This window comes from Schistocerca cancellata, chromosome 1 (assembly GCF_023864275.1).
Source record: "Schistocerca cancellata isolate TAMUIC-IGC-003103 chromosome 1, iqSchCanc2.1, whole genome shotgun sequence".
Lineage (NCBI taxonomy): Eukaryota > Metazoa > Arthropoda > Insecta > Orthoptera > Acrididae > Schistocerca > Schistocerca cancellata.
In genome coordinates, this window is record NC_064626.1 from 338,707,414 (window position 1) to 338,735,241 (window position 27,828).

General features: G+C 43.0%; 1 protein-coding gene across 1 annotated transcript in view; it reads left to right on the forward strand.

The window, feature by feature from the left end:
- Window positions 1-27,828, forward strand: part of LOC126161378 (acetylcholinesterase-like) — a 104,882-nt gene that overhangs the window by 6,705 nt on the left and 70,349 nt on the right. Inside the window, exons 3-4 of the mRNA XM_049917157.1 lie at window positions 12,072-12,206; window positions 13,934-14,084. Of these exons, the coding sequence (XP_049773114.1) occupies window positions 12,072-12,206; window positions 13,934-14,084 (286 nt within the window). The remainder of the gene's footprint in view (window positions 1-12,071; window positions 12,207-13,933; window positions 14,085-27,828) is intronic.

Here is a 27,828-nt window from a genome sequence, read left to right on the forward strand (position 1 = left end):
TGAACACGGCGGCGTTAGGCACAATTGTGGTGTAACTTGGTTTCAATGAGATACCATTAAACCACTTAACACCTCACATGAACTTCTCAGGTCTGGCCCTTTTTTCTTGCATGTGTCGGCACCTTTCAGTTTGGAGCGTAGCCGCGCCCGATGGAGACGTCGCAGGGCGCCATACTTTTGCATAGTTACAAACAATGGTTATAGGCACCTTGAGTCACATTTCAAACTTTTCCGTCGTGATTTGAGACAATTACGGATGTTCGAAAAGTGACCCTTTAATAGAGTTGTACTGTGAAATTGCGTAAGCAACAATTCATTTCAGTGTCGAACTACGTATCAGAATACGGTAGATGTGTAGTATCCGTTCCTTCTTACCCACATGGTACTATGCGTCAGAAAACTGTCTTCTGTAGTTCCTTATGAATAGAATGGCCTGTTTAAGCAACTTCATTGATATGAAAATGACCGTATTTGAGCGAAAGTTATCAGGCTGTAAATAGGAATATGCAAGTTTAACGGTAAAGTAAATGGTAGAAGTTTGGAAAAGCTTTTTTATGCCTCCATTATCCGCTTAATAGTAGGCGGTTTTTCTTTGTTTCATGTCTCTTCTACGACGTATTTTTGTCGCCAAACTATAACTTTAACATTTCAAAATGGGCGTCGTTCATCCATGAAGTTTTATTGTCAGTTCACCACTTCTTTCATATCACTGGCATTTTATCATGCAAGTAGTAAGAGTGTAATTGTGCAGTCACTGATATTAATTCAAAGAAATTTGCCTTCACCAGGGATTTTCAACGTATGGTAAAAATGCAATTTTTAGATAAAAGTTAACAAATTAAATGGCATTAATAACTACAGATACATGTATGTGATCTCCAGTATGTGCTCTAAAATAAAACTGGCGAAAATAGATTTTCTGAACAATTTTTTTTTTTTTTTTTACAAACATAATGGAGGATCCAAGTCCACCAGTGCCAGTCACTTCCAGTAACCACCCAGAATCGTACTTGGCCTCCATCTATCCGTTCACCACTAACATCCACTGGTGACGCTCGTGTTGCGTAATTATTGTTAACTGTTGGTGCAATTACCTCCACAGAATTAGAGAAACAACGCACCAAGCAGCTGTACACTAATCTTTGGGCAAACTGCAAGTTCCAGAAAGATAGACCCTTATGAACTGAACGATTACTTTTGTATAAATAGTAAGGTCATTGTTACACCCAAATCACCCAACAAAAAAACAGTCAAATGCAGTTTCTTATTTCAGACACTGACGCCAGAAGATGCAGTTTCACGTGTGGGCGTTTCCAAATTGAGCAAAACAATCAATCTCCAGGAAATGATTATGTCAATCACTGAAATTTTATTTTGTGTATATCGTCCTACTGTGACACCAGTTCATATGTGGAATCAGGGCCCGCATCTCGTGGTCGTGCGGTAGCGTTCTCGCTTCCCACGCCCAGGTTCCCGGGTTCGATTCCCGGCGGGGTCAGGGATTTTCTCTGCCTCGTGATGGCTGGGTGTTGTGTGCTGTCCTTAGGTTAGTTAGGTTTAAGTAGTTCTAAGTTCTAGGGGACTGATGACCATAGATGTTAAGTCCCATAGTGCTCAGAGCCATTTGAACCATTTGTGGAATCAGTGAATCTACGGGACTTACGGGTGACGAGAGTTCACTGGAACACGCAATGTTTCCACTGCATACAACAAACATCCCTTTGTTCGCGAGCTCATTGTGGACTCTCCCACAGTGTTAAGTCAGTGCTGCAGCGGTTATTGAACTGTCTGTTGCGCTGGTTCGCCACCACTTGTAAAGGGTACTTTTATGAGGGAGACTCGATGGTTGCACTTCGCTGCTCGCATATCACGCGTCGGCGCTCGCCGGAAGCCATGGTACATTTACGCCGCAACTTCGCTGCTTGCTGCTCACTGGCGGCAGTTAACCTAAAGCTGTTCACTTAGCTAGCGGAGTGCTACAGTCAAACACAGGACTCGTGGACTGACCTTGAAGAAGCCACCCATGGTTCAACTTTCAGAACATGCGGCTCTGGTCACGGTGCGCAACACGAACCGAGTTGGTATCATTGCATAGAGAGGATCGTAGTGAGCAGCTGGGTGAGGAGGTTAAGTAAACCGGAAACACTCAGTGAGCTTGTTTCGCCAGTGCGGAGCCACGCTGGCTAGCAGCAAGTAGTAAGGCGCTAGCATAAACACACCCTTAGTGACTGAAACAGAAACCACAAATAATCTAATGGTATCACCGCATTGCTCAGTGGCTAAAAGTAGCGGTTCCAGATGAGTCCTACTACATCTGTTACAGACGCTACCTCGATGACAAACTCCGACAGCCGACACCAAAACGATAAGCTCCATGTACGATGAACTGGGACGCCATTGTGTACTGATACATTGTAATGAATATGAAATGAACGTACGCGTAGGAAATCTAAAAGGAAATCTCTACATCAGCATACTTTTGAAGCTGAAACATTAGCTCTCCTCAGACAACTCCATACTTCAAATTTCGAAGCTATCCTCAGACAACTCCATACTTCAAATTTCGTTTGTATGCAGCTGGGTATAGGTGAAAAACTTTGTTAGAAGAACAGTGGGCATCAATTCCTTCTTGACAGCTATCACATTTCCAACTGTTATTATTGTAAGGAAAAACTCATTCGAGTGGACAGATCATCATTTGAGAGTGGAGCGTAATTTTCAGAGGCACTGATCCACTGCTACCACCACACTAGAGAGGCTTCTACTTACACTATGTGATCAAAAGTATCCGGACACCTGGATGAAAATTACTTACAGGTTCGTGCCGCCATCTATCGGTAAAGCTGGAATTCAATATGGTGTTGGCCCACCCTCAGCCTTGATGACAGCTTCCACTTTCGCAGGCCACTTCAATCTGATGCTTCAAGCTTTCTTGGGGAATGGTAGCCCGTTATTCACGGAGTACTGCACTGATGAGAGGTATTGGTGTCGGTCGGTGAGGTCTGGCACGAAGTCAGCGTTCCAGAACCCAAAGGTGTTCTATAGGATTCAGGTCAGGACTCTGTGCAGGCCAGTCCATTACAGGTATGTTATTGACGTATAACCACTCTGCCACGGGCCGTGTGTTATGAACACGTGCTCGATCGTGTTGAAAGATGCAATCGCCATCCTCGAATTTCTCTTCAACAGTGGGAAGCAAGAAGGGGCTTACAACATCAATGTATACCTGTGCTGTGATAGTGTCATGTAAAACAACAAGGAGTGCAAGCCACTCCGTAAAAAACACAACCACACCATAACACCACCCACTCCGAATTTTACTGTTGGCAATATACACGCTGGCAGCTGTTCGTTAACCGGGCGTTCGCCATACCCGCACCCCGCCATCGGATCGGCACATTGTGTCCCGTGATTCTTCACTCCACACAACGTTTTTACACTGTATAATCGTCCAATGTTTACGCTCCTTACATCTAGAGAGGCGTCGTTTGGCATCTACCAGCGTAATGTGTGGCTTATGAACAGCCGCTCGACCATGAAATCCAAGTTTTCTCACCTCCAGCTAAGTGTCATAGTACTTGCACTGGATCCTGATACAGTTTGGAATTCTTGTGTGATAGTCTGGATAGATGTCTGCCTATTACACATTAAACCCTCTTCCAATGTCGGCGGTCTCTTTCAGTCAACAGACGAGGTCGGCCTGTACGCTTTTGTGCTGTACGTGTCCCTTCACGTTTCCATTTCAGTATCACATAGGAAATAGTGGACTTAGGGATGTTTGGGAGTGTGGAAATGTCGCGTACAGACGTATAACACAAATGACACCCAATCACCTGACCTTATTCGAAGTCCGTGAGTTCTGCGGAGCTCCACATTCTGCTCTCTCACGATGTGTAATGACTACTGAAGTCGCTGATACGGAGTACCCGGCAGTAGGCGCCAGCAAACTGCACCTAATATGAAAAAATGTTTGTTTTTCGGTGTGTCCGGATACTTTTGATCACGTAATGTATATCTCTGAGCACCGTCGGCAGGTCAGGCATTCCGAGATCTGTTCAGGACACTTCATCGATTGTAATCAAACCTCCGAACCTTGTCATTCCATGATAATACAAACCTCTGAAATTGAAATCAACGGAAAGCCTATCAATCATGACTCGGAATATCGCCTTAAGAAAGCTTGGGATCCTACTACTGATCTGCTTAAGAAGTAGCGGGAACCTGGGCGTGAGCACGAACATGGAAATACAGAAGTGAAACGAGATAGACAGGGTAATGCGTGAAGAGTCCATCAGCATTCGTCATGTTATCAGCTTGTTCCGTAGTCGAAACGTTGTGCATCTGCGACACAACGATACGAACTTTTAGTTTGTAAAAACGGAAGAGTGGTGCCGTAGCACTAGGTTTTCAAAATTGGTGTGAAAGACTACACCAGCCATACTCTCTTAAAATAGAGATAAAGTAGATACACAAATTAATATCATATTGGCAATTGGAGAAATGAATGGGTGGCGCATAGCGAATTCTTTCATCAGAACTAATTAATTAAAGATGCCTTATCCTTGTTATCGATCTGCAATAACAAATTAATCGTAATAATTGTAAATTAACAGTACTGTTAGTCACCTTACGTAATTGTCCCACCTTTTTACTTCCGACCCATTAAGTTCAACATCAGTGACACATTTCTTTAATTCTACAGTTGGCCGTTATGCCGTCAATCTGGCATCTGGGGGCGTTCGCTGCTTTCGCCACTGTACAGCCATGGCTTTCTAATCGCTGGAAGTACTTGCGTTTGGCTTGTGAAAGGCAACAGGCGGGGGTTGTACATCAAAGACACCCACTGGGTTGTGTTGGTGTCCAGAGCAGGTGGTGGAAGAGCTGCTTAGAACAAATATTTGAACAGCGAAGCTATGAAGTCCCAGTCACTCTCAGTCAGTCTCAGTAGATGCCACCGCACCATCTTGTAATCAGATTTCCCATGAGGTAACTTCTAATACGTTTTCACTGCTAAAGGCATCAACACAAAACTTTATTTGTTTTTCTCTTATAAATATGACTTCATAATGTGTTTCATAACGGTGGCAGGAAGGCGATACCTTACCCCTTTCAGTCTTTTCAAGTCACAGTAAATGGAGAATCCACCATCAGGAAATTACAGACCACGGACCCCTCCTGCAAACAGGTAGACATATCTGAATTGTTTGTGCAAGGGGAAGAATTATACAGAGTGACGAAAAATTGCTGCCCTTCGACGTCGGCAAGTGATTCCTCACGTCGATTCAAGGCAAAAGTTTGTCTAGCAAAATCACATCGGGCGCGCTTTGAAAACTACGTACGAAAACAAGGAGCTGGGAACACTGTCAGATTGTGTAATGCATCGGTATCTACAGGGGAACGTGTGTCACCCAGCACTGCCGTATCAGCATCGTAGCTCACTGAGTAGACTGCTGAGACATCAAATCCATGTCCACCATGGAGCTAGGGTTGGAATCTAAGTCAGGTTCCCTTTCTAATTCTTTGGACGTTTCTTCCCCATTTCCCGTCCTGTGTAAGCAGAACATCATTTCGGCACATGAGAGTACCCTATCACATGATAGTGATATTCGTTAAAATACATGCATTTGTCTACTAATAGCGCTGTGCACAACCATAATTGGTCCTATCAAGTTCATTTAGGGCGGCTTCCCGATGGTGTGCACAAACGATGAATAAATCGATATGCATTTGGTACTGGGTGCTTCCGACAGCCACGCTACTGTTGGTGCTCGTGCATATGCTGCCACGGTACTCTCAAATGCACCACCCAGATATGAATATTTTTTGTCGCCTGTGAGAAGTATCTGAGTTCTCCTACACCTTATGTATCTTCTGCCTATGGGAAGCAACCTTTCGCTCTGTCCGTGACCTTAAAAACACGCAGCGTTGTCACAATTTCATTACTTTGCAAAAACAGACATAATGTCTTATGGGATAACAGCAATCAGTGATTTTATAATGTTGCTTAAAATCCGTCTTGATTGCAAAAAATTTTTTATTATTCATATGACCGGTTTCGGTTCATTCAGAACCATCTTCAGATCTGTAAAAATAATTATACTAATTTACCATTTCACAGAAGCAAATGTTTTTCATCCTATCTAATCTACATCAAATGTACCATAACGTACCTGATATTTCAGTTACAGGAGTAACCCGTTGCTGGATTTGGACGGGTTACTCCTGTAACTGAAATATCAGGTACGTTATGGTACATTTGATGTAGATTAGATAGGATGAAAAACATTTGCTTCTGTGAAATGGTAAATTAGTATAATTATTTTTACAGATCTGAAGATGGTTCTGAATGAACCGAAACCGGTCATATGAATAATAAAAAATTTTTTGCAATCAAGACGGATTTTAAGCAACACAATTTCATTAGTTGAGCATCATTTCGTCCAAGTAGCATCATAAAGAAACTGTTACAGACGACTATCGAGACATGGTTTATGAGGCAACAGTGTACATAATTCACTAAGCTGTCACCTTCACAGCTCGCTCAGCGATGGAATTCTTGAGGCTACTACTCCGTTACACTATTGTGCTACCTGAAAAATCAACAAGCGGGTGCTTGCACCAATAAACTATTCGACCAAAGGGTTCTAAGTTTAAGTGATTTTTGGCAGTTTCTGCTCACTGGGTGGAGACGAGATACAGGTGGCGTAGATGCAGTATGTAATTTACTAATTTACTTGCCCCTCCAGCTAGTACTTTTGCTGCTATGATTTTCCAGTTGGTACGATCCGCTGTAAGCTTCTTTTTGTGTGTGTGTGTGTGTGTGTGTGTGTGTGTGTGTGTGGGAGGTTGGGATACAGTATCACCGATGGATCACGGTCTTACTGACTTGGTTGATCGTAAAATGTTCTATTCTACAATTGTATCATTCCAAAGACATCACGGGAATGCATATTGAAGGTGTGGCAATGGGACTTGAAGTCCTATACCACCCTCCGACATTGCAAGTTCAAGCGGCAGGCTATCGGTAACATAACCTACAGTGGGGGTTTACGATGGTCGACACCTTTCGAGTGGTCAGTTCACCACTGACGATTCATTAGAGGTCGTAACAGGTCTATCGTTAACCATGGTCAGAATCGGATTCCTCAAGGATGGTGAGAGGATCAGGGTGGCGGTGCCAGTGCTCTGGACCTGTGGTGCCAATGATTTTTGAGCCAGCGACCGTGTCACATTAGGTTTTCAATGTGTTATAGAGACACCTTGATTTCTCTCGCATGGATGGCTTCAAAGTGACCATGCCCGTTTCCTCATGGAGGGTAACTGCCCTCGTGAGAGGAGGGGAATGTAGGTGACGGAAGGGTGGACAACCATCTGGTACAGCTGGAGGTTGGTGTCAGGGTTCATTTCCCTGCTGGTTAACGCTGGGTACAATGCTTTTATCAGCTTGTGTCATTTCTGGGCGACGTATTCTGCATGTTAATGGAAGAACAGTTTTCTTATCCATCTCGACACGCAGATATTTGGTATCAGAGGACCATTGGACCTGGACGCCTGTGATAGTGATTTTGTGGAGGAGCATGGGACGCCGATTAGTGAAGCAGACTGCTGTAGTTTTGGAGGCATTGAGGGCAATCTTGTTTGAACGACACCAGGAAATTGACGGGTGCACCTGCCTCTGGAGACAAGCAATAAGCTGTTCCGTGTTGAGACTAGTGGTATAGAGCGCCGTGTCATCGATTGCGCCCGGTGGTGATGTGGGTGGACTGGAATATCGTTAACATAAATGTTAAGGGGATGGGAGACATCACAGAGCGTTGACCTTGCTGAGCAACCAAGAAAGTCCTATTTTGGAGGAAATTATCCACGATCTTCACATAGATGGCGGGGATGATCGTCTGTGTCAGCATTTTGTACTCAAGATTGTCCTGCCAAATATTGTCATATGCGTTTTGCAGATCCAGGAAAACCGTTGACGTCAACATGATCGACTTAAAGCCCTTGGTGCCATGTTCTGTGATCCTGAGGACTTAGAGCTCGGCCAACAGGTGGGACGCGAATGCAAACTGTTCCAGACAGAGTGTCCCAGCTGGAGCCAGAGGGTGGGAAATGCAGTGGAGGATCGAAGATTCTAGAATCTCGCCATGATATTCAGAAGGCTAATGGACCTGCTGAGTCGTAGGCTGCTTCGAGGGCTTGGAGATAGCAATCAATTTGGCCTGCTTCCACTGTGGGGAAAAAGGCCAGTTGTGAGAATGTGGTTCAGGATGCTGGTAAATGAGACCAGTGACTTGCGTGGGACCTGGTGATGGTGTTCGTTTAAGATGCCTGCAGCCAAATGCCCACGCTTGCGACGGAGGATCTGTTGGATTTCTGCCAGGAAGGTAAGGTCAGGGGCAGTCAAAGGTGGTCTTTGTCTGAAAGTGACAACGGCTGCCAGAACATTGGGTTCATCTTGGAATTCATCAGGCGTGAGGTCCTGGATGAGCAATTGGTTCTGGGCCTCAAATGCATTGGCCAGAGTTTCTACCACAAAGAGAGTATCATAAGTTAAGCCATCCACTATGTGGATCGCATGGTTGGTCTTGACTGCAGTGCGCCATAGGGCTCGGACAAAGGCCTATTCGGATTTATGTTGGAGGTGGAAGGCAGACATCTTGTCTTCTCAATATTCTGTTTTCCAATCGGCAGGCCAGTGGCAGAATTCACGCTGGAGATGCTCCATGCAATGCTTATCCTGAAGATTACGAAACTGCTTCTACCACCTGTAGTAGCAGTTCTTCTGGATTTTGAGTTTGCACAATAGGGGAGACAAGTTATCTGCAGGGGTTAAACTCGATGGGACAATGGATGTATCGGCCATCATCGCCTTCTGGGTTTTTGTTGTTAGGTAATCAACAGCACCAGCTAGAGTGGCAGGCGTTGTAGGTCGACATGTTGCTAGTGATGTTGAAGATCCTGGAAAATTTGTCCCAATCCGTGATGGTCAAGGTGGAACGGATGTCTGAAGACAGAGTGATGTCAGTAAAGTGCAGTAGCACAGGGTCGTGATCAGAGGCCAGTTTATGGAGTGTTTCCAACGAAAACTGCACTGCAATGTTCTTGAAAATGGTCGCATCCAGAAATCCCGTCTGGCAGTCAGCGTGTGGGAACGTGTGGGCCATAGACCGACAGCGCCAAAGTATCTTCCAGACCAAGGAGGAGTCTGCCCCTGGGGTTATCAAATGCAAGAATGCCAAGCTGTATGATTGACGTAGAGATCTGCTCCAACAATGATTTCATCAAATGATGTCAAGGTACAGAGGTCCACTTCAAGAAGCGGTAGGTTATGGCTCAAATACGCCGAAGCAAAAGCTATAGCACCAAGGCGGGTAGAAACAGTGACCGCCGTAGCCTCTATATGTTCCAGTGGTTGGAGAACTTCTTGATTGTGGACGAGTGTCTTATGTAGCAACATTGTCGTGCCCCCACCTCGGTGATTGAGTGCGTCAGTGCGATAGCAAACCATGTTGTAGAGACGAAAATCGTCGGGGCGTATCAAGTGGGTTTCTGAGACAACTAAAATGTCCACATGGTCGTCGTAAGGACAGTGTTCAGTTTAGTCTTCATACTTTGAAGGCAATTAGCATTAAAAATGCAGACAACTAGATCCCGAGGGGCCTGATGGTTGTGCGGTGGGAAATTCGCCATTACAACATAATCTGTTCAAACAAAAAAGAATTCAAGAATATATCTTCCGTGGTTGATTATTATTACTAAGAGAGTTGTTAATCGTTGTACTTACAGGTAGTTTTATCCAAATTTAACCCTATTGTTTAGACGGCAGGCCCTAGTAATTGAGATTAGAAACTCTTAAAACAGACACAGTCATGTGCGCGTATTCGGCCTGTGACGAGAGACCGGCTTGTTTTTACAGCTAATGGAGCGTGGAGGCCAAGCTGGGCAGGGACCAGAGCTGGACGTGCTAGGTGGTGTCATCTGCAGATGGTAGCACTTTGACCTTAACTGATTGGCGGACACTCTTCAGTGTGAGTAGCTCAGGAGATTGCGGGCTCTGGTCGCGTGGTCTGCAAAAACGAGTTGTTGGTGTGAAACATGGAGAGTAATCCAAGCGCTTTGAAATCTAAACTGAAGAGTTTCCTCGGGAATCACTGCTTCTATTCTGGCGAGAAGTTCCTTGAAAAATTAAGCTGATTCTTGTCGTATTGTTGATTGCGTTTACTTAAACTTATAGAGTGACTTTTTTGGGTTCATAAAGATTTTATTTTTATCTGTTATTACTTTTGTTTTGTAATTTCATGTACTGACATGTTCCATGACCTTGGAGATTTGCTCTTCAATTTGGTCCTACGGAACTTGACGTGCAAACAAAATAAAAATAAAGAAAGCCGCCATGGCTAATGGAGCGTAGAGAACAAATATCAAACGAGACTAAATGAAATGAAAGCTAAACACAACTAGTCACAGAAAATCCAGTAATATGAGTATAAAGACAAAATTAAGAGGAGTGCATGGCTTAAAACGTGCGCTTGATACAATGTATAAGCTATTTTCACAAACGAAGGGTCTATACGTAGGACTCACTGAGCGTTGTCGAACAGTGATGTTACATTTTTCATAAATTATCTATTTGAATTACAGGCTGAAATATGCACTTCGTACTCAAAAATCTGAAATTTCACATAAATAAGATATGAAAATTAGGAAGTACCTAAGTAGACATGGTCAGGGATGTACGAGAATACGTTGCTTTAATTGTTTACATTTATTAATAATAGATCAGTGCAAAGTAGTGTTTACCTGCTCAAAATCATTATTTACGAGCAAACTATTTAAATTAGAGCAAACTCTTTGATCACTAGAAAGTTGAGAAAATTTACATGTTAACTGATGTATACTAAAAGTATATAACTTTAAATTTACGGTCTTTAAGTATGCTTCTGAAGTCGGAAATGTGTACGCTTTATTCACATGAATGCGAGTGGTCAAATAGCTCCAGCCATCTTGGTGTAGGACTTACAAATACTTCGCTTTCGTTCGGCATGGGACAGACAGTACGTATGTGCAGCAGTAAGTCGCCTCTCCAGTGGACCAAAATAATTCAGTGTTGAGATGTGAACATGTGATATTTGCGTGTGTTGCTGGCGCATACTCTCAAATAATTTCGAACTTGGGGACTTTATTTCTTGTTAGGTGAAAGAGTTTGAACCGTAAACTGTACTGCAGCTATTTTGGGGTCTGAACGTTATTTTTCACGGAAAAATAATGTTTGTATTTGTTGAGCCTCGTGAAAAGTTGTCATAGAGTTAATGTGACAAATGTACTGATAGGCTTATAGACTGCAGCGCAGTAGACACTTACAAATCCTACAACATATTAGGAGGCACTGTAAACAGCGACTTTCTCGTCTATAATTTATTGTTCTTGATGATGCATGTGAAGGTTATGAGTTATAGCTTACTGAACGATATCTTTTTGGAATAAACAAGATAGCACCAATATTTTTCGTTTATTATCCGTAAAGTCACTTATTTTAGTCTCATCTGGTATCAGTCAGGTACTGTCTGTGACTAAATCAGTGGTTACCTCGTGCACTGGTCAAGCATCAGGCAACGCATGACCGCTGCAGCTAGGTGTTATTTAAATACTGCATATTCCTTTATTATACTAGCACAAATGAAACTCCCTACAACAAATCCTAGAAAGTCTTAAGTTTCTTCGCTAATCACTGCGTTAAAAGTGTAACCCATGTAGTTCATGAATCAAATCTCACGGGACAATCGCTTTCGCTGCATATCACCTTTATTGAACCTACTTGTAACATAATAAAATATGTTTCAAATTACGGAAAGTAGTTTACGAAGGGTTTCGTGGGCGGCTTTGACAGCTCTGCTAGAGATGCATCATCACATCGGTACAGTTTCGTTTCTGAGATCGTACTTACACAGGTACGTTTAAGATGTTGATTTGTTAATGCGTCTCTAACTTTATTGTTGACATGTTTTACACCAGAAAGCATTCCTAGGCTAGACTGAGCGCAGCGTAGTCTCAACAGACCGTGTCTGTCACCTCAGGAGCCGCAGCCGGCAGCCAGCTGGGATGACGTCAGGAACGCCACGGAGGAAGCGCCCCAGTGTCTGCAGGTGGGCGACGCTGGTGACGTAGTCGGCGATGAAGACTGCCTCTACCTCAACGTATACACGCCAGAGGTAATCCATCCTCTGTTTCGCTCCAGCCGAAGAAAACTGTGGCAACAGAAGTAAATAGCAATTACAATTTAAAATACGTGACGATCAGGGGCTTGAAAACGAACACGTATCGTTTGTGGGGAGCTTTGTAGCGACTGAACTATCCGTGCTCTTTTATGGAACGACCTGAAGCTTGAAACTGGCAATGTCTCATTTCCTTTCCGTTACCAGTAACAAATCTGGGTCTATTATTGGTCAAATTCTCGAGAGAGCCTCTGATGGTAATGAAAGGAACAGAAAAGAACATGTGGTTTGGTGGTCCAAAAAGCTGACTGCTGTCCACGACAGTTTCCAGTTCAGAATCCGAGCCAAGTAGGTAGTTTAAACGTGTCACGTATAAAAACCGTATGAGAAAAACAGCGTACTTGCTTGAACTTGGTGCAGTCCACACCTTATCGTAAAAAATGAGACTCCTTGTGGCAAAAAGTTCTGTAAGTACATCATGGAACCGATGAAAATGAGTGAATAGCAACCCGCTTGTACAAATTTTTTTTTTCTAAATTGGTAAGGTGACAATAATTCCTATGAGGTAAGATTAAACAATGCATACAATATATATACTAAGATGGTATCTGTTCTTTCGGACATATCCGAAAGAACAGATTCCATCTTAGTATATATATAGTTAAGGCTCACCGGCCACTTGACCATCTTCTTCTTCTGTGCGAATGCACAAACAGTGCCCGAACTTTTACGGGAATCGGCAACGTGCCGCGAGTAATGAGTATAATAGGCAGGGGCACTACAAATGTAGGGCGGGACAATATTTTGAGAATGTGTGTTTCGCGGGAGGCGTGCCAGGGATAAATCCCTGCAGTCACGCTATCCTCGGTGGCTCAGACTTACGTCTGCTATGTAAGTAAGGAGATCCCGGGTTCGAGTCCCGGTCGGGGCACACATTTTCATCTGTCCCTGTTGACTTATGTCAACGCCTGTAAGGAGCTAAGGGTGTAAATACATACAATAGTTTTATCACCTGTCGGCCAAGCTCACAGTTCAGAAGCTCTCCTTGGCAATACACTCAGCTATATGAGTACGTTACAAACTATTTAACAATCCATGAAAATTCTGTAAGTTGTATTTTCTGGTGGAAGATAGTGCTGATGGTAGTCGGAAATTTCTGTTTCAAAATGCATAAATGAAACTGCTGATCGCGATACCGCTCACACGATAGGAATAAGCGATTTCAATTTTCTCGTGATGGCGAATCGCACGACCTCAACTCATAAACTACTATCTTTCGGATGAGCCACGTTGCGGATTTCAGTAATGGAAGCGTCCTGCCCTCTTATCTTCACATTTTACATGCCTACGCTTCACGGATGAAGCTGCGCACGTTGAAATCTAGTATAAGCAAGTTCTAATTAAGCGTTGCTTTCATTAGTAAGTCTCACACTCACCGATTTTATTAGATGTGTTTGGGTGGCGGTATACAGAGGAAGTTATCAACGTTCCATGACGCTGTCGGCGAACCATAATATGAGCCTATATTTTTTACGTATTGTAATTGCTGAAAGTCCCATAGTACAGTTTCCTAAGAATGACAGTTGAAAGTATTTGAGAGCATCACTTGCTGTGTAAGAGTACAAAGAAAAACATTTTAATTTCAGTGTTAATTAACCGACATATTGCCTACCTATGTATTGACGGCAATCCTGGCGTTCTTGTGTTCTATTTGTGTTATTTAGCTGAACGCTGATGTACCAAGAACGGTGATGGTGTGGATTCACGGAGGAGGTTTCGTGGGAGGTTCACCTTCCAAATCAGAGTACGGGCCAGACTTCTTCATGGATCGGGACGTGGTCGTCGCCAGCATCTCCTACCGATTAGGTACATTGGGTAAGTGCTAAAATATCGATTTCAAGAAGAAATATACGGAACAGCGTAGATCTCACTTGTTCGATTATACGGATTATTGTACATGGGCGTCGCATCATCCGCAGCCAAAATTTCTACTGTTTTTCCATTATTATCATTGTTTCGAAGAGGATGCTCAGAGCAAGTAATTTTAGCTAAGCACACAGAGAATATCTCATACCTGAATCTAAGCCCGTTCGCACTCACCATTTCAGAAGTAACCTACAGCTATGCAACGTAGATTTTGTCGAGTCCTAATGTATAAGAATCACAGTAGAAACTGTTGAATAGTTCCTTAAAACACTGAATAAAAAATGTTTCCTTTGTTACTTCACGTTTAAATAATAGTTTAATATTTAAGGCCTGCCGATATTGATTCATATTCAATAACCCCGAAAAATTTTTAACGGAACAGAATACTCTAATAGTTGAAGAAGTAATACCCGAATGGTTCCGTGTGAATGTTTTGTTGTTTTCTCGCCGACGATACGTTATATACTCTGTATGATACGAAGAAAAGAAGTGGTAGCTCAAATTTTATCCTAGTGAATATCTATTCCGTAATGATGAACTAGTTTTCGTGACGAGTACTCTTTGTACTGCTGCCAGCCCACCTCATTGTCAAGTATTGGATCAGGCAGCGAAGGCAGAATTAGGGTGTCAGGATAGTGCGTTCTGCGACTGCGAACAATGTGAATTATGTCCAGAGTCAAGTTTCGTGATAGATGCGTGCTTCTGAAGTTATTTGGTAATTCTTCCTGTTACTTATTAAGCTTACATATCGGTCTCGAGCACTTAGGAATATGAGCTCCTGTTGTGTAGCTTGCAGATAAAGCTCATTTTGCCCAAGAAACTAATATTGTAAGAAATATGTCGAGTGTCGCCATATGCCACCATAAACATGAGTGAAAAATGTTTATACGGCTTGTCACATAAGTGATTGATGTTCGTCAAACGTAGCAGCCAATATTAAAAATGTTGCAAAGTCTCAGTTATTGTCTCTTAAAATGTTTTATATCTTCTCCTTCAGGAAATGTGACCTTTATGTCAATATAACATATCCTGACAGTACTTGGCAAGGGGCAATCAAATTTAACATTATCATATATATATATATATATATATATATATATATATATATATATATATATATATATATATACTCCTGGAAATGGAAAAAAGAACACTTTGACACCGGTATGTCGGACCCACCATACTTGCTCCGGACACTGCGAGAGGGCTGTACAAGCAATGATCACACGCACGGCACAGCGGACACACCAGGAATTGCGGTGTTGGCCGTCGAATGGCGCTAGCTGCGCAGCATTTGTGCACCGCCGCCGTCAGTGTCAGCCAGTTTGCCGTGGCATACGGAGCTCCATCGCAGTCTTTAACACTGGTAGCAAGCCGCGACAGTATGGACGTGAACCGTATGTGCAGTTGGCGGACTTTGAGCGAGGGCGTATAGTGGGCATGCGGGTGGCCGGGTGGACGTACCGCCGAATTGCTCAACACGTGGGGCGTGAGGTCTCCACAGTACATCGATGTTGTCGCCAGTGGTCGGCGGAAGGTGCACGTGCCCGTCGACCTGGGACCGGACCGCAGCGACGCACGGATGCACGCCAAGACCGTAGGATCCTACGCAGTGCCGTAGGGGACCGCACCGCCACTTCCCAGCAAATTAGGGACACTGTTGCTCCTGGGGTATCGGCGAGGACCATTCGCAACCGTCTCCATGAAGCTGGGCTACGGTCCCGCACACCGTTAGGCCGTCTTCCGCTCACGCCCCAACATCGTGCAGCCCGCCTCCAGTGGTGTCGCGACAGGCGTGAATGGAGGGACGAATGGAGACGTTTCGTCTTCAGCGATGAGAGTCGCTTCTGCCTTGGTGCCAATGATGGTCGTATGCGTGTTTGGCGCCGTGCAGGTGAACGCCACAATCAGGACTGCATACGACCGAGGCACACAGGGCCAACACCCGGCATCATGGTGTGGGGAGCGATCTCCTACACTGGCCGTACACCACTGGTGATCGTCGAGGGAACACTGAATAGTGCACGGTACATCCAAACCGTCATCGAACCCATCGTTCTACCATTCCTAGACCGGCAAGGGAACTTGCTGTTCCAGCAGGACAATGCACGTCCGCATGTATCCCGTGCCACCCAACGTGCTCTAGAAGGTGTAAGTCAACTACCCTGGCCAGCAAGATCTCCGGATCTGTCCCCCATTGAGCATGTTTGGGACTGGATGAAGCGTCGTCTCACGCGGTCTGCACGTCCAGCACGAACGCTGGTCCAACTGAGGCGCCAGGTGGAAATGGCATGGCAAGCCGTTCCACAGGACTACATCCAGCATCTCTACGATCGTCTCCATGGGAGAATAGCAGCCTGCATTGCTGCGAAAGGTGGATATACACTGTACTAGTGCCGACATTGTGCATGCTCTGTTGCCTGTGTCTATGTGCCTGTGGTTCTGTCAGTGTGATCATGTGATGTATCTGACCCCAGGAATGTGTCAATAAGTTTCCCCTTCCTGGGACAATGAATTCACGGTGTTCTTATTTCAATTTCCAGGAGTGTATATATATATATATATATATATATATATATATATATATATATATATAATGCTTTAGCTTTATTACATCACATGAATGGATAGTCATAATTTCTAAAGTAACGGGAAAAGATAACTTCGTCCCACCAAAATTATCCTTCTACAGGACTGGAAGGAGTTTTTAAAAATTGAAGTCACATAAAAAGGGAAAATAAAGTGCCAATTCTATTTCAAATACGTACAACTGGCTGATGAAATTGATTTTGTTACATTTGACAGCGGAAAAGTTTGAATAAACGATGGATGTATTCAGTCATTACTACCAATTACTGCTTAACTTATACGCTGATAGAAAAACTGAGAAAAGTAACACTGACGTGATCTCCTTCGAACAAATAAAAAGGCAAGTGTACTGACACTCACAGAAATAAACGGAGATATAAAACTGACTACAACTCGTTTCGGAAACTAAACGCCATATTCGCAAGCAAACGTCCAACGAGATGTCTTTATATAGTGTGAAGTATCACAAACTGTTCAAAAACTGTGAGTTGTTGCACAGGCGACTGAAACGAGAATGTCCTAATTAACGAGACTGCAAAGGAAAAGAAATAATTGGATGGGAAAAGACTGGTATCGAAACAAGGTAATCAGAGTTGCAGCCCTCAACAAACTGAAATAATGAAACATGTATTATTTCACATATACCAGTGTTTTTAAAAATTATGTTCTCTCATAGATCATTAATATAAAAAAATGGTTCAAATGGCTCTGAGCACTATGGGACTTAACTTCTCAGGTCATCAGTCCCCTAGAACTTAGAACTACGTAAACTTAAGTAACCTAAGGACATCACACACATCCAGGCCCGAGACAGGATTCGAACCTGCGAACGTAGCGGTCTCGCGGTTCCAGACTGTAGCGCCTAGAACCGCTCGGCCATTCCGGCCGGCATTAATATACAGAAATAAATAAACACTTTTACACGTAGGGTATTTAACGGCCATCAAACGTTAACACAACTTAAGTCGTCAGGTCCTTGTACCTAAAAAAATTGAAGTTAACGACAGAAATAATGGGGGAGAAGGAATTGACACTTGAAGTTTTAGAAGACATTGTCTACAACAGGATGCAGTCAATGACGCTAGATAATAAAATGAGGGACGTCTGACGGTTCCACAGCACATGGGCCACTAAAGCACCAATGCCCTCAGGATGTGCCTCTGTTACCTGCTTGCAGAGTGAACGTCTCGTGACGGTACAGAAGGTAGACATTATACTTCATTACATGACATTAATACTTGTTCCACAGATCATGAATTCTTCATTTCGTAATGATGTTGAACATGTCAGTCTAAAACAAACGTTCTCTAATCGATATAATTTTTTTTCTTGTTTTTTACAATGACAACTTTATATCTAAAAATTCATCTGCTGAGTAGTCAGTCAGGTACACTTTTAGTTTGTTTAAAAATCCTGGTCGGCTAGCTTTCATACTGTTAATGCTATTCGATAAATGACCAAAGACTTTTGTGGCAGCTTAATTCACTCCATTTTGTGCCAAAGTCAGATTTAGCCCAGAATAGGTAAGATCATTCTTTCTTCTGGTACTGTAGCTAGGCACTCTGCTTTTATTTTTTAACTGAATTGTGGTGTCACCGCCAGACACCACACTTGCTAGGTGGTAGCCTTTAAATCGGCCGCGGTACGTTAGTATACGTCGGACCCGCGTGTCGCCACTATCAGTGATTGCAGACCGAGCGCCGCCACACGGCAGGTCTAGAGAGACTTCCTAGCACTCGCCCCATTTGTACAGCCGACTTTGCTAGCAATGGTTCACTGACAAAATACGCTCTCATTTGCCGAGACGATAGTTAGCATGGCCTTCAGATACGTCATTTGCTACGACCTAGCAAGGCGCCATTACCAGTTACTATTGATGCTGTAAAACATGTACCGTCAAGAGCGATGTTCACCATTTATGGATTAAAGTTAAGTATTCAACAGCTACGTCCATTTTTGCTAGTCTAATTTCCTTGACCTGTTCCAGACCTCACGCCAGCCTGCGTGAGCTAAAACGCGTGCCTTTCGGCTTCCTCTCATAGTGGGTTGGCTGTCTTGCCAATCCACAACATGAATTACCCCAAGTATGAGGCCATATAAAAGCAGTGAATGAAAACATGCATACTAGGCTAATTTATTGACACTTGATCACCAAAATTTGCAATAACCCTAGTAGCATAAGTAGCTTAAATCAAACGTTTCAGAAAATCGTCAATATTTTTCTTCCATTTCAATTTGTCATCAATGTACACACCCAGAAATTTTGAATAATCTGCCTTAGCAACAGACTTCTACTCAAAGTATTATTGATCAATGATGTTATGCCACTTACTGTACAGAACTGTATATACAGGGTTTTCTCAAAATGTAGCGAGAATCCATTTGCAGAGAACCACTGCATAATTTCGTAATTTTGATGGCTTGTTTTGACAGCAAAATCAAAGATATTATAATTGACTTTTATATTTTGCTGTCAAATGAAGCTGTCATAATTACTGAAATTGTGGAATATATCTTGACGAATATTACTCAGCAAGAAATTTCATTGCTGGGACGTTACGTATCCACAATTTCGTCTGCACTACACCTACTATATGCAGCTGTGCAAAGTATTAGACAGCGACATTTATGGAAAGCCTGAAGATGGTGTAGTAAATCGCCGAAATTGGTAGCCAAGTATAATAAGTCTTGAAAATTAGATAGCTGAAAGATGTTTTATTCGACATCCTGTAGCTAACAGCCGCGGCCCGCAGCCATTTCTGAAAACATGGACATACAGAGGCCTTACAAGTTCTGTAGTACGAGGAAAAACAGTTGTGACACATTTAATACAATACGCTGGGGAACTACATGTTGTATTTACAAGAAAAGCTGTTATACAAAATAAGACCTTGCCCTTATACTACACTGTTCACTAATGTCCCTTATTTCATTAATGAGTTAAATTTTCTAAGATTTCAGTTGTTACAATTGTTTCTGCAAGTATGAGTGCTGTCACAAAGCTGCCCCCATGATCTACAGAAATAACTTTACCTTCAATTACCTCCAAGCTCTTTAAAGTTACGAACAGTAGCAGAAAGTGTTTTAGGAGTCTATAAACGCGTTTTTACATTTGCAGATAAAATGGCTATGTCACCAGTTCAAGTGTAATGCAAAAACTTGTAGCTACTACACCTAATGGCAGCACTATGGAAGAACACACTGCAAGAGAGCCATATGTTGAATGTTGATCACAGCTACAATATGGAAGAACAAAACGTAGTTATCACAAATAATATCTCAGTGCTAAGTAGCCCATTTTGTAGTACTTAAAAAGATGGTCAGTTTTGTACCCTAATTTTTCTACTGTGCTGTCTAGGCTAGGTGTGTTTTGAACAGCTGCACTGACTATCTCTTGAATACTGGTAGAGCGATGAAACATAGCAAATGGAAGATGCTGTATGCCGTTGGTGGTACAGTTTAGAAAACTTCATAACTTTCTATTGTGAATATATCTGCTGTCACCCAAGTGGTGTCTGCTGTTGAGGACATTTGTACCGCATTTATGAATAGATATATATTTCTACCAACCGTGTACATAATAGAAATAATCTTGCATAATCTATGCGAAGGAGATACCAGGGCGCCTAAGTGGTAATCATGAACATGGTGGTGGCTGCCATGTGGTGCACACATGGCACGTCCATGACCCTTTGAGTGATCTCTTGATTTATTTCATACCCATATACTTACTGGTTTATATGTACTGTAGACTCCCAAATGCCCTTATTGGAAGAATATTAGTACATCTGAATTTAGAGCTTCTGCAATAACCAACCGGTCACCTTTTATAGTTCCAATAGAATGAGAACTCCTTGAAGCAATTGATGTTGGTGGCAGAGTAACAACAGGATTTTGGCTGCGTGCTTTCTTGTTCGGAATCCAAGTAGTCATCCATTACATTATGTCATTCTGAAAAAGTTGTTCTTTAGCTGTTACAACTGCTGTTTGTGTGTTTGTCAGTGAACATGCTCTTGATTTGCTTGTGGTTGATTGTCATGTCTGTTTGCTATCCACTGAGGTGGCATCGAGTATCTCATCTGGACCCAGTGTTAACCAACATAAATTGTCTCTATTGGCCGGCCGCAGTGGTCTAGCGGTTCTAGGCGCACAGTCCGGAATCGCGCGACTGCTACGGTCGCAGGTTCGAATCCTGCCTCGGGCATGGATGTGTATGATGTCCGTAGGTTTAAGTAGTTCTAAGTTCTAGGGGACTGATGACCACAGATGTTAAGTCCCATAGAGCTCAGAGCCATTTGAACCATTTTTTTTGTCTCTATTGGTATGGCGAGCTCTGGATCTATGTGTGATCTTATACTGATAACTGGGTAAAGGGGACCAATACCGTAGGCTGCGTGTTCTAGATTATGAAAACTACTGAAAGTTGTGTAAATGGTATTTTTTATCAGATCTGGTTGCTATGATGTCGTTCAAATAATTTTAGAAGGGGAAATGTGCTGCAGAAATTGTTCGAAGACTCTTTGCAATATTTCTAGGGAACTTTCCATGCCAAAGAACAGACTGCAGTATTAGTGTAATCCAAATGGTGTATTGATGACGCTGACTTTTAATACTGTACTTCAAGAAAGCTGACAGTTTGCTTCAGAAAAATTAGTCTTTGAGCAGCAATGAACACCTGCAGGAGGAGATAGTACTCATCTGGCTGCGGTAGTGATTAGGTGGTACAACTTGAACACTCAGTGTGACCTGTAACTAACTCGGCAAAGAAAGGAAAGAACTGCGTGGTTTATGAATTACTAGAGTGAGGAATGACCAAGGACTTATTGGAATCAGGTGCAGAGCTTTCTGGAATACGAGATGACCTTGTTGGTTCCATACAGATTCTCTGACGATCGAAGGCATAGAACGAGCAGTACAATTCGTGGTATGGTGTCGGCATGAAGTGTGGAATGTGATGCATACGCACTTAAGGGCTGTTGAAGAAAGGAGGAGATATTCATAGAAATGTTGCTTGTTTCTTGGAAGGAAACAGCTTCTGATACAATACAAACAAGCGTGTGTAATGGTGAAACAGACTACATTAAAAGACTTCATGCCAAATATGTTATAGACATAGTATGGGTAATTACTAGAGTGTTACAAACCTAATATGGCTGGTAAATGATCTATATGTGGATAAGGCATACGACTTGTCTAAAACTAGAAATGATCCTTGGCCGACCAATGGAGAGATGTGGTACTTGACATAAGAGGGTCAGAGCTCAGTTACTTGTAATTCTCTATGAACTTCAACATTGCAGCAGTATCAGTATCGATTTCAAAGAGTTCTGTGTGGCCAGCGATGTGGAGATGTACCCATAAGCTTGTGTTTCTGCAACAGGTGAGTCTTGTCACCTTTCTTAGATTTTGTGGACCTTGCAGTCCGTCTTTTGCTGCTGTGACAGATGGAGACCATGAGGCCTCTCCGAATGCATGCTGTACAAGCAGCTGTGAGGTGGGGTCACATTATGGCTGCTGCTGTGAGGGCGAAATCACTGAGAGTAGGAGGCAAGCTGCCTTCCAATTGGCGAGTTAGGCTGGCCCATAGTGGACAGCAAGGGCGTCCGTTGGCTGAACCTGTGAAGGTGACATCTGTCAGGCGCAACGTCGGAAACTGGTCTCCCCGTGTTAAACTGGGCAACGACACTGAGGAGTCACTTCTTAGAAACCCCCTCATTTTCTCACTGTGCAATTCAGAGGTTCGAAATCTGGATCAAAAGTGGCCTACAAGCACCCTCTGTAAAGTGTTCAAAATGTCGCACTCTCCAACGTCTTCCTCGAACTCGGCAATACTTGAAACAACAAACTGTTGACACGAGCAAAAGTAATGCCATACACCAGAAGCTCATGTAAGGTGTAAGTTGCTTTAACGATGTCATATTAATACCACATTTCACTAGAATTCTGCCCAACGCCAACGTGGACTTGACACACCCTGGGAAGGTCATCACACCTCCCCTTGCTCACATCACATCCCCTCTCTTGACACTTCGGCGACAGTGGTCAGAAACGCGAGGCCTAGCTTCGAAATCAGGCGGTTTTCTTACGGATGGCCAAGGAAACCACCGTTGCTCAGAAACGAGACGAAAGGCCCCAGGAGAAGTCAATAAAGTGGGTAAATGAAACCACCTCCTCCCTCAGGACATATATTTCCACACATTTCGCAGTCTAAAACTACAGTTTGAACTGAAATGTGAAACAGGACGACATTCTTTACAACATTTGACACTTATGACACCCCCTGGATACTTCAGTGCTTCTCTAAGGATAATGTAGTTTTGCATCCCCCCACTCAACGTTGAAGTGTGTGCCTGCAATTTCTGCTCTGGTATACAGAGTGGAAATACTAGGGACCTTTCAAAGCTATTCGATCAATTTTTTAACACTATCCGAAGAAGAAAATGATGATTATGCTTTGACATCCTTCATTTTCTGCAGGGATGCAGAAATAGCTTGGTTAAATAAAGATGATAGTCAAAATATGTGGCCAGACCTGGATTAGCCTTCTTTATAATATGGATCATTACTGTTATTATTATTATTATTATTATTATTATTATTGTTTTTATTCCTTTAATGATTCCTTCATGAACAGCACAACGATGTTAGTAGCATAGTGGTTTTAGAAGTCTTCTTCGACTACAGTTTCTCTAAACTCATCCAACAACGTTTTGTGAGAACTGCATCATCTCTATGGCAAGGACCCCCAGCGTTTATGTTACATTATGGGCTAAAACAATCTGTCCCGATCCCAGCATCGCACCCTCGCAGGTGTTCGGTGTCTGTTGTCATACCTGCTTGATGAAGAGTACAAATGCTGAAACCACACTAGATAATTGATCATATTCTTGTATGTTATTTCCTTTACAGAGTTTCGTTTCCCTAGTCCCTTCCTACCAATTTATGCCTCCCATTGGCCTTCACTAGTACTGGTTTTACTTGATCATCACATTTCATGTCGTTCCTTAGTTTTCCCTAAGTACTCATATGAGTTAATGTGCTCAGTATGTTCACCACTTACCTTGTAACTGAGTAGTATCGGTAATGTGTCTCTGAATATATAAGGAGTAACTGGGATAAGTGCAGATATTTTTATAAGTGGTGCAGCAATAAGTACACACATTAGTGTTGTTGTTTGTTTTTTCTCTACATCGAAATGTGTTGCGACAAACACGTCACCAGTTCACGACCTTATGTTTTCTGCATGGGCGCAACTTCGCTACTAAGTGGATTATGCCTCTCGGTATAAACTAACCGTTTCGCGACCACGCAACCGTACTGCAAAACATGACCTGCTGCTCAGGGGAAAGTAAGCATCAATGGCTTGCGCTACTAAACAACCTAGAAACAGATGATTTGTAATAGCTATAATTAATAGTCTGCATGCAAATACTGGTGTAAAATTCAGTACACCGTCCTGAGTCAGCAGTAGAAATGTCTGTGCTTTAGCTGCTACACCATATTTATTTATACTTCCTGGGCAATATACGCTACAGATAATTATCCAGTGAACTTAATGTAACATAAAATGTACCATTCATACACAGAATCTCTAGAAAGTAGAACGAATAAAATAAACTCAACAAATGCACTGGATTATAATGAACTAGGTATCTTTAAAATCAGTTGTCCACCTCACCTTCTTTCTTCGAGAGAAAATATTTTACATTCCTCTTGAGGTATCATCAAGCCCTTTCTTAGAGCCTCCAGGTACGGTGAAACCTCGAAGTCCACTTTCGTGTAACCATTGGACTGACGAGGTTAGTCCGCATCTCGTGGTCGTGCGGTAGCGTTCTTGCTTCCCGCGCCCGGGTTCCCGGGTTCGATTCCCGGCGGGGTCAGGGATTTTCTCTGCCTCGTGATGACTGGGTGTTGTGTGATGTCCTTAGGTTAGTGAGGTTTAAGTAGTTCTAAGTTCTAGGGGACTGGTGACCATAGATGTTAAGTCCCATAGTGCTCAGAGCCATTTGAACCATTTTTTGAAGAGGTTATACTAACCGGTCCGTCTCTCCTCACATCTCCTGTCCCAAGTTTCGGTGCTGAAGCTGAGAGCTTATGTTCTTCATTTAGAGCTGCTTCCTTTTTTTTTGTTGGTAAACCGATTTCCATGAAACCTCCGTTTCCTAAACACAGTCTTCACACCACGCATTATGCATAAATCTTGACTTCCACGGACAGGTTTGCGAATTCGACCTTGCATCAACTAATATGTGTTAGTATTGTCAAATCGTAGGTAATCCACATGCAAGAAAGCTGTACTTGCTCGGGTAGATTTCGTCATGGCCCTTTTTGCATTAAATAGTGACGCAATTACTGTGATAATTTGTCAACGTGCGGATATGAGAGATACAGTTAACTGGCACTTTTGCATCGGAAAAAGATACTTGACTCCCAGGAGGACTTGCAATTGAAGACCGTAGCCGTTTCACTCGTAGGTTGAAAAGTCAGTTGAGATCTTTTGGAATTTGTGTATTAATTTGTCAATGTGAGGGTATGAGGGATACAGTAAACTGGCAGTTTTGCATCGGAGGAAGATTTTGTATTAAATACCGACGCAATTTTTGTGTTCATTTGTCAATGTGAGGGTATAAGTGATACAGTTAAGTCTCAGTTCTGCATCTGAAAAACATACTTGACTCCCAGGAGGACTTGCAGTTGTAGCTTGTGGCCTGTTCACTCCCATCTTGAAAAGTCGGTTTGGATCGGTTTGTATTTAGTACCGACGGAATTTCTGTGTTAATATGTCAGTGTGATGCTTGGAGGGATACAGTAACCTGGCAGTATGTCATCGGAATAAAATACTTGACTCCCAGGAGGAGCTCATTGTTTCCCCGTAGTCGCTGTACTTGCTTGGGTAGAATTCGTCATAGATCTCTTTGTATTAAATACCGACGCAATTTCTGTGTTTATTTGTCAATGTGAGAGTATGAGGGATACAGTTTTGCATCGGAAGAAGATACTTGACTCCCAGGAGGACTTGCATTTGAAGCCCGTAGCCGTTTAACTCGCATGTTGAATAGTAAGTTGGGATCGTTTGGTATTTAGCACCGACGCAATTTCTGTGTTAATTTGTCATCGTGACTCCTACGAACTTTAACAGATCGATTCCTTCAGATAAACAGAGATTTACGTCTTCTACTATCAGTCTATTCGAAGCAAGAACAGCCTGGGAATGGATGCATTTTACTTAGCTTCGTGTATAAAGTTGATCAGAGACGTGATGTAAGTTTCCGATCACACTGATGCAGGTCAAAACTCAGGTGAGAAACGAACACTGTAGCCATCCTGTTTAGAGAAGAAACGTCTCGCCACCTCTTCATCTCGAGGTGCACTGTGCCGACTGCACTTATGTGTCGGAGTTAGGTAATAAAAACTTCAGTAGCGTTAAGCATACCATGAAACGGCACTCATCCTACTCCTCGTTTGAGTGGACATGGATCTAAATGTTCCATGTGCTGAATCTCTGTTCTCGTCTGTTCTCTGTGGATGGATACGAAGGGTACGTTGTAAATATATTCCGGTGCTTTGTATTTCGTGTGCCTAATGAACTCCTTGCTAATTGTGGGTGGAAATTAAATACATAATCTGGACATATTGCAAGAGTGCATTTTTGTAGTTAGATAGTGACTTTTGCTACCAATTTGCAATGAGATGTACGTAACAGTTGATTGAAAGTTCATGTTGCATTCAGGTCCCTATTGACTTTCTAGCTTTTTCTTTCTTTTTTTTCCTTACTGCTTTACGTTTGTGTCAGAATAGCAATAGTGTGAACCGACCAGTTCACGAAATACTCAGATTAACATGTGCCCATTTACTTTACTGTCGGCCTTGAGCCATTGACCACTTCAGTGAACAATATTAAAGTACAGGGCTATTACAAATGATTGAAGCGATTTCATAAATTCACTGTAGCTCCATTCATTGACATATGGTCACGACACACTACAGATACGTAGAAAAACTCATAAAGTTTTGTTCGGCTGAAGCCGCACTTCAGGTCTCTACCGCCAGAGCGCTCGAGAGCGCAGTGAGACAAAATGGCGACAGGAGCCGAGAAAGCGTATGTCGTGCTTGAAATGCACTCACATCGCCGGCCGAAGTGGCCGTGCGGTTAAAGGCGCTGCAGTCTGGAACCGCAAGACCGCTACGGTCGCAGGTTCGAATCCTGCCTCGGGCATGGATGTTTGTGATGTCCTTAGGTTAGTTAGGTTTAACTAGTTCTAAGTTCTAGGGGACTAATAACCTCAGCAGTTGAGTCCCATAGTGCTCAGAGCCATTTTTTTGCACTCACATCAGTCAGTCATAACAGTGCAACGACACTTCAGGACGAAGTTCAACAAAAATCCACCAACTGCTAACTCCATTCGGCGATGGTATGCGCAGTTTAAAGCTTCTGGATGCCTCTGTAAGGGGAAATCAACGGGTCGACCTGCAGTGAGCGAAGAAACGGTTGATCGCGTGCGGGCAAGTTTCACGCGTAGCCCGCGGAAGTCGACGAATAAAGCAAGCAGGGAGCTAAGCGTACCACAGCCGACGGTTTGGAAAATCTTACGGAAAAGGCTAAAGCAGAAGCCTTACCGTTTACAATTGCTACAAGCCCTGACACCCGATGACAAAGTCAAACGCTTTGAATTTTCGGCGCGGTTGCAACAGCTCATGGAAGAGGATGCGTTCAGTGCGAAACTTGTTTTCAGTGATGAAGCAACATTCTTTCTTAATAGTGAAGTGAACAGACGCAATGTGCGAATCTAGGCGGTAGAGAATCCTCACGCATTCGTGCAGCAAATTCGCAATTCACCAAAAGTTAACGTGTTTTGTGCAATCTCACGGTTTAAAGTTTACGGCCCCTTTTTCTTCTGCGAAAAAAACTTGACAGAACACGTGTATCTGGACATGCTGGAAAATTGGCTCATGCTGCAACTGGAGACCGACAGCGCCGACTTCATCTATCAACAGGATGGTGCTCCACCGCACTTCCATCATGATGTTCGGCATTTCTTAAACAGAAGGTTGGAAAACCGATGGATCGGTCGTGGTGGAGATCATGATCAGCAATTCATGTCAT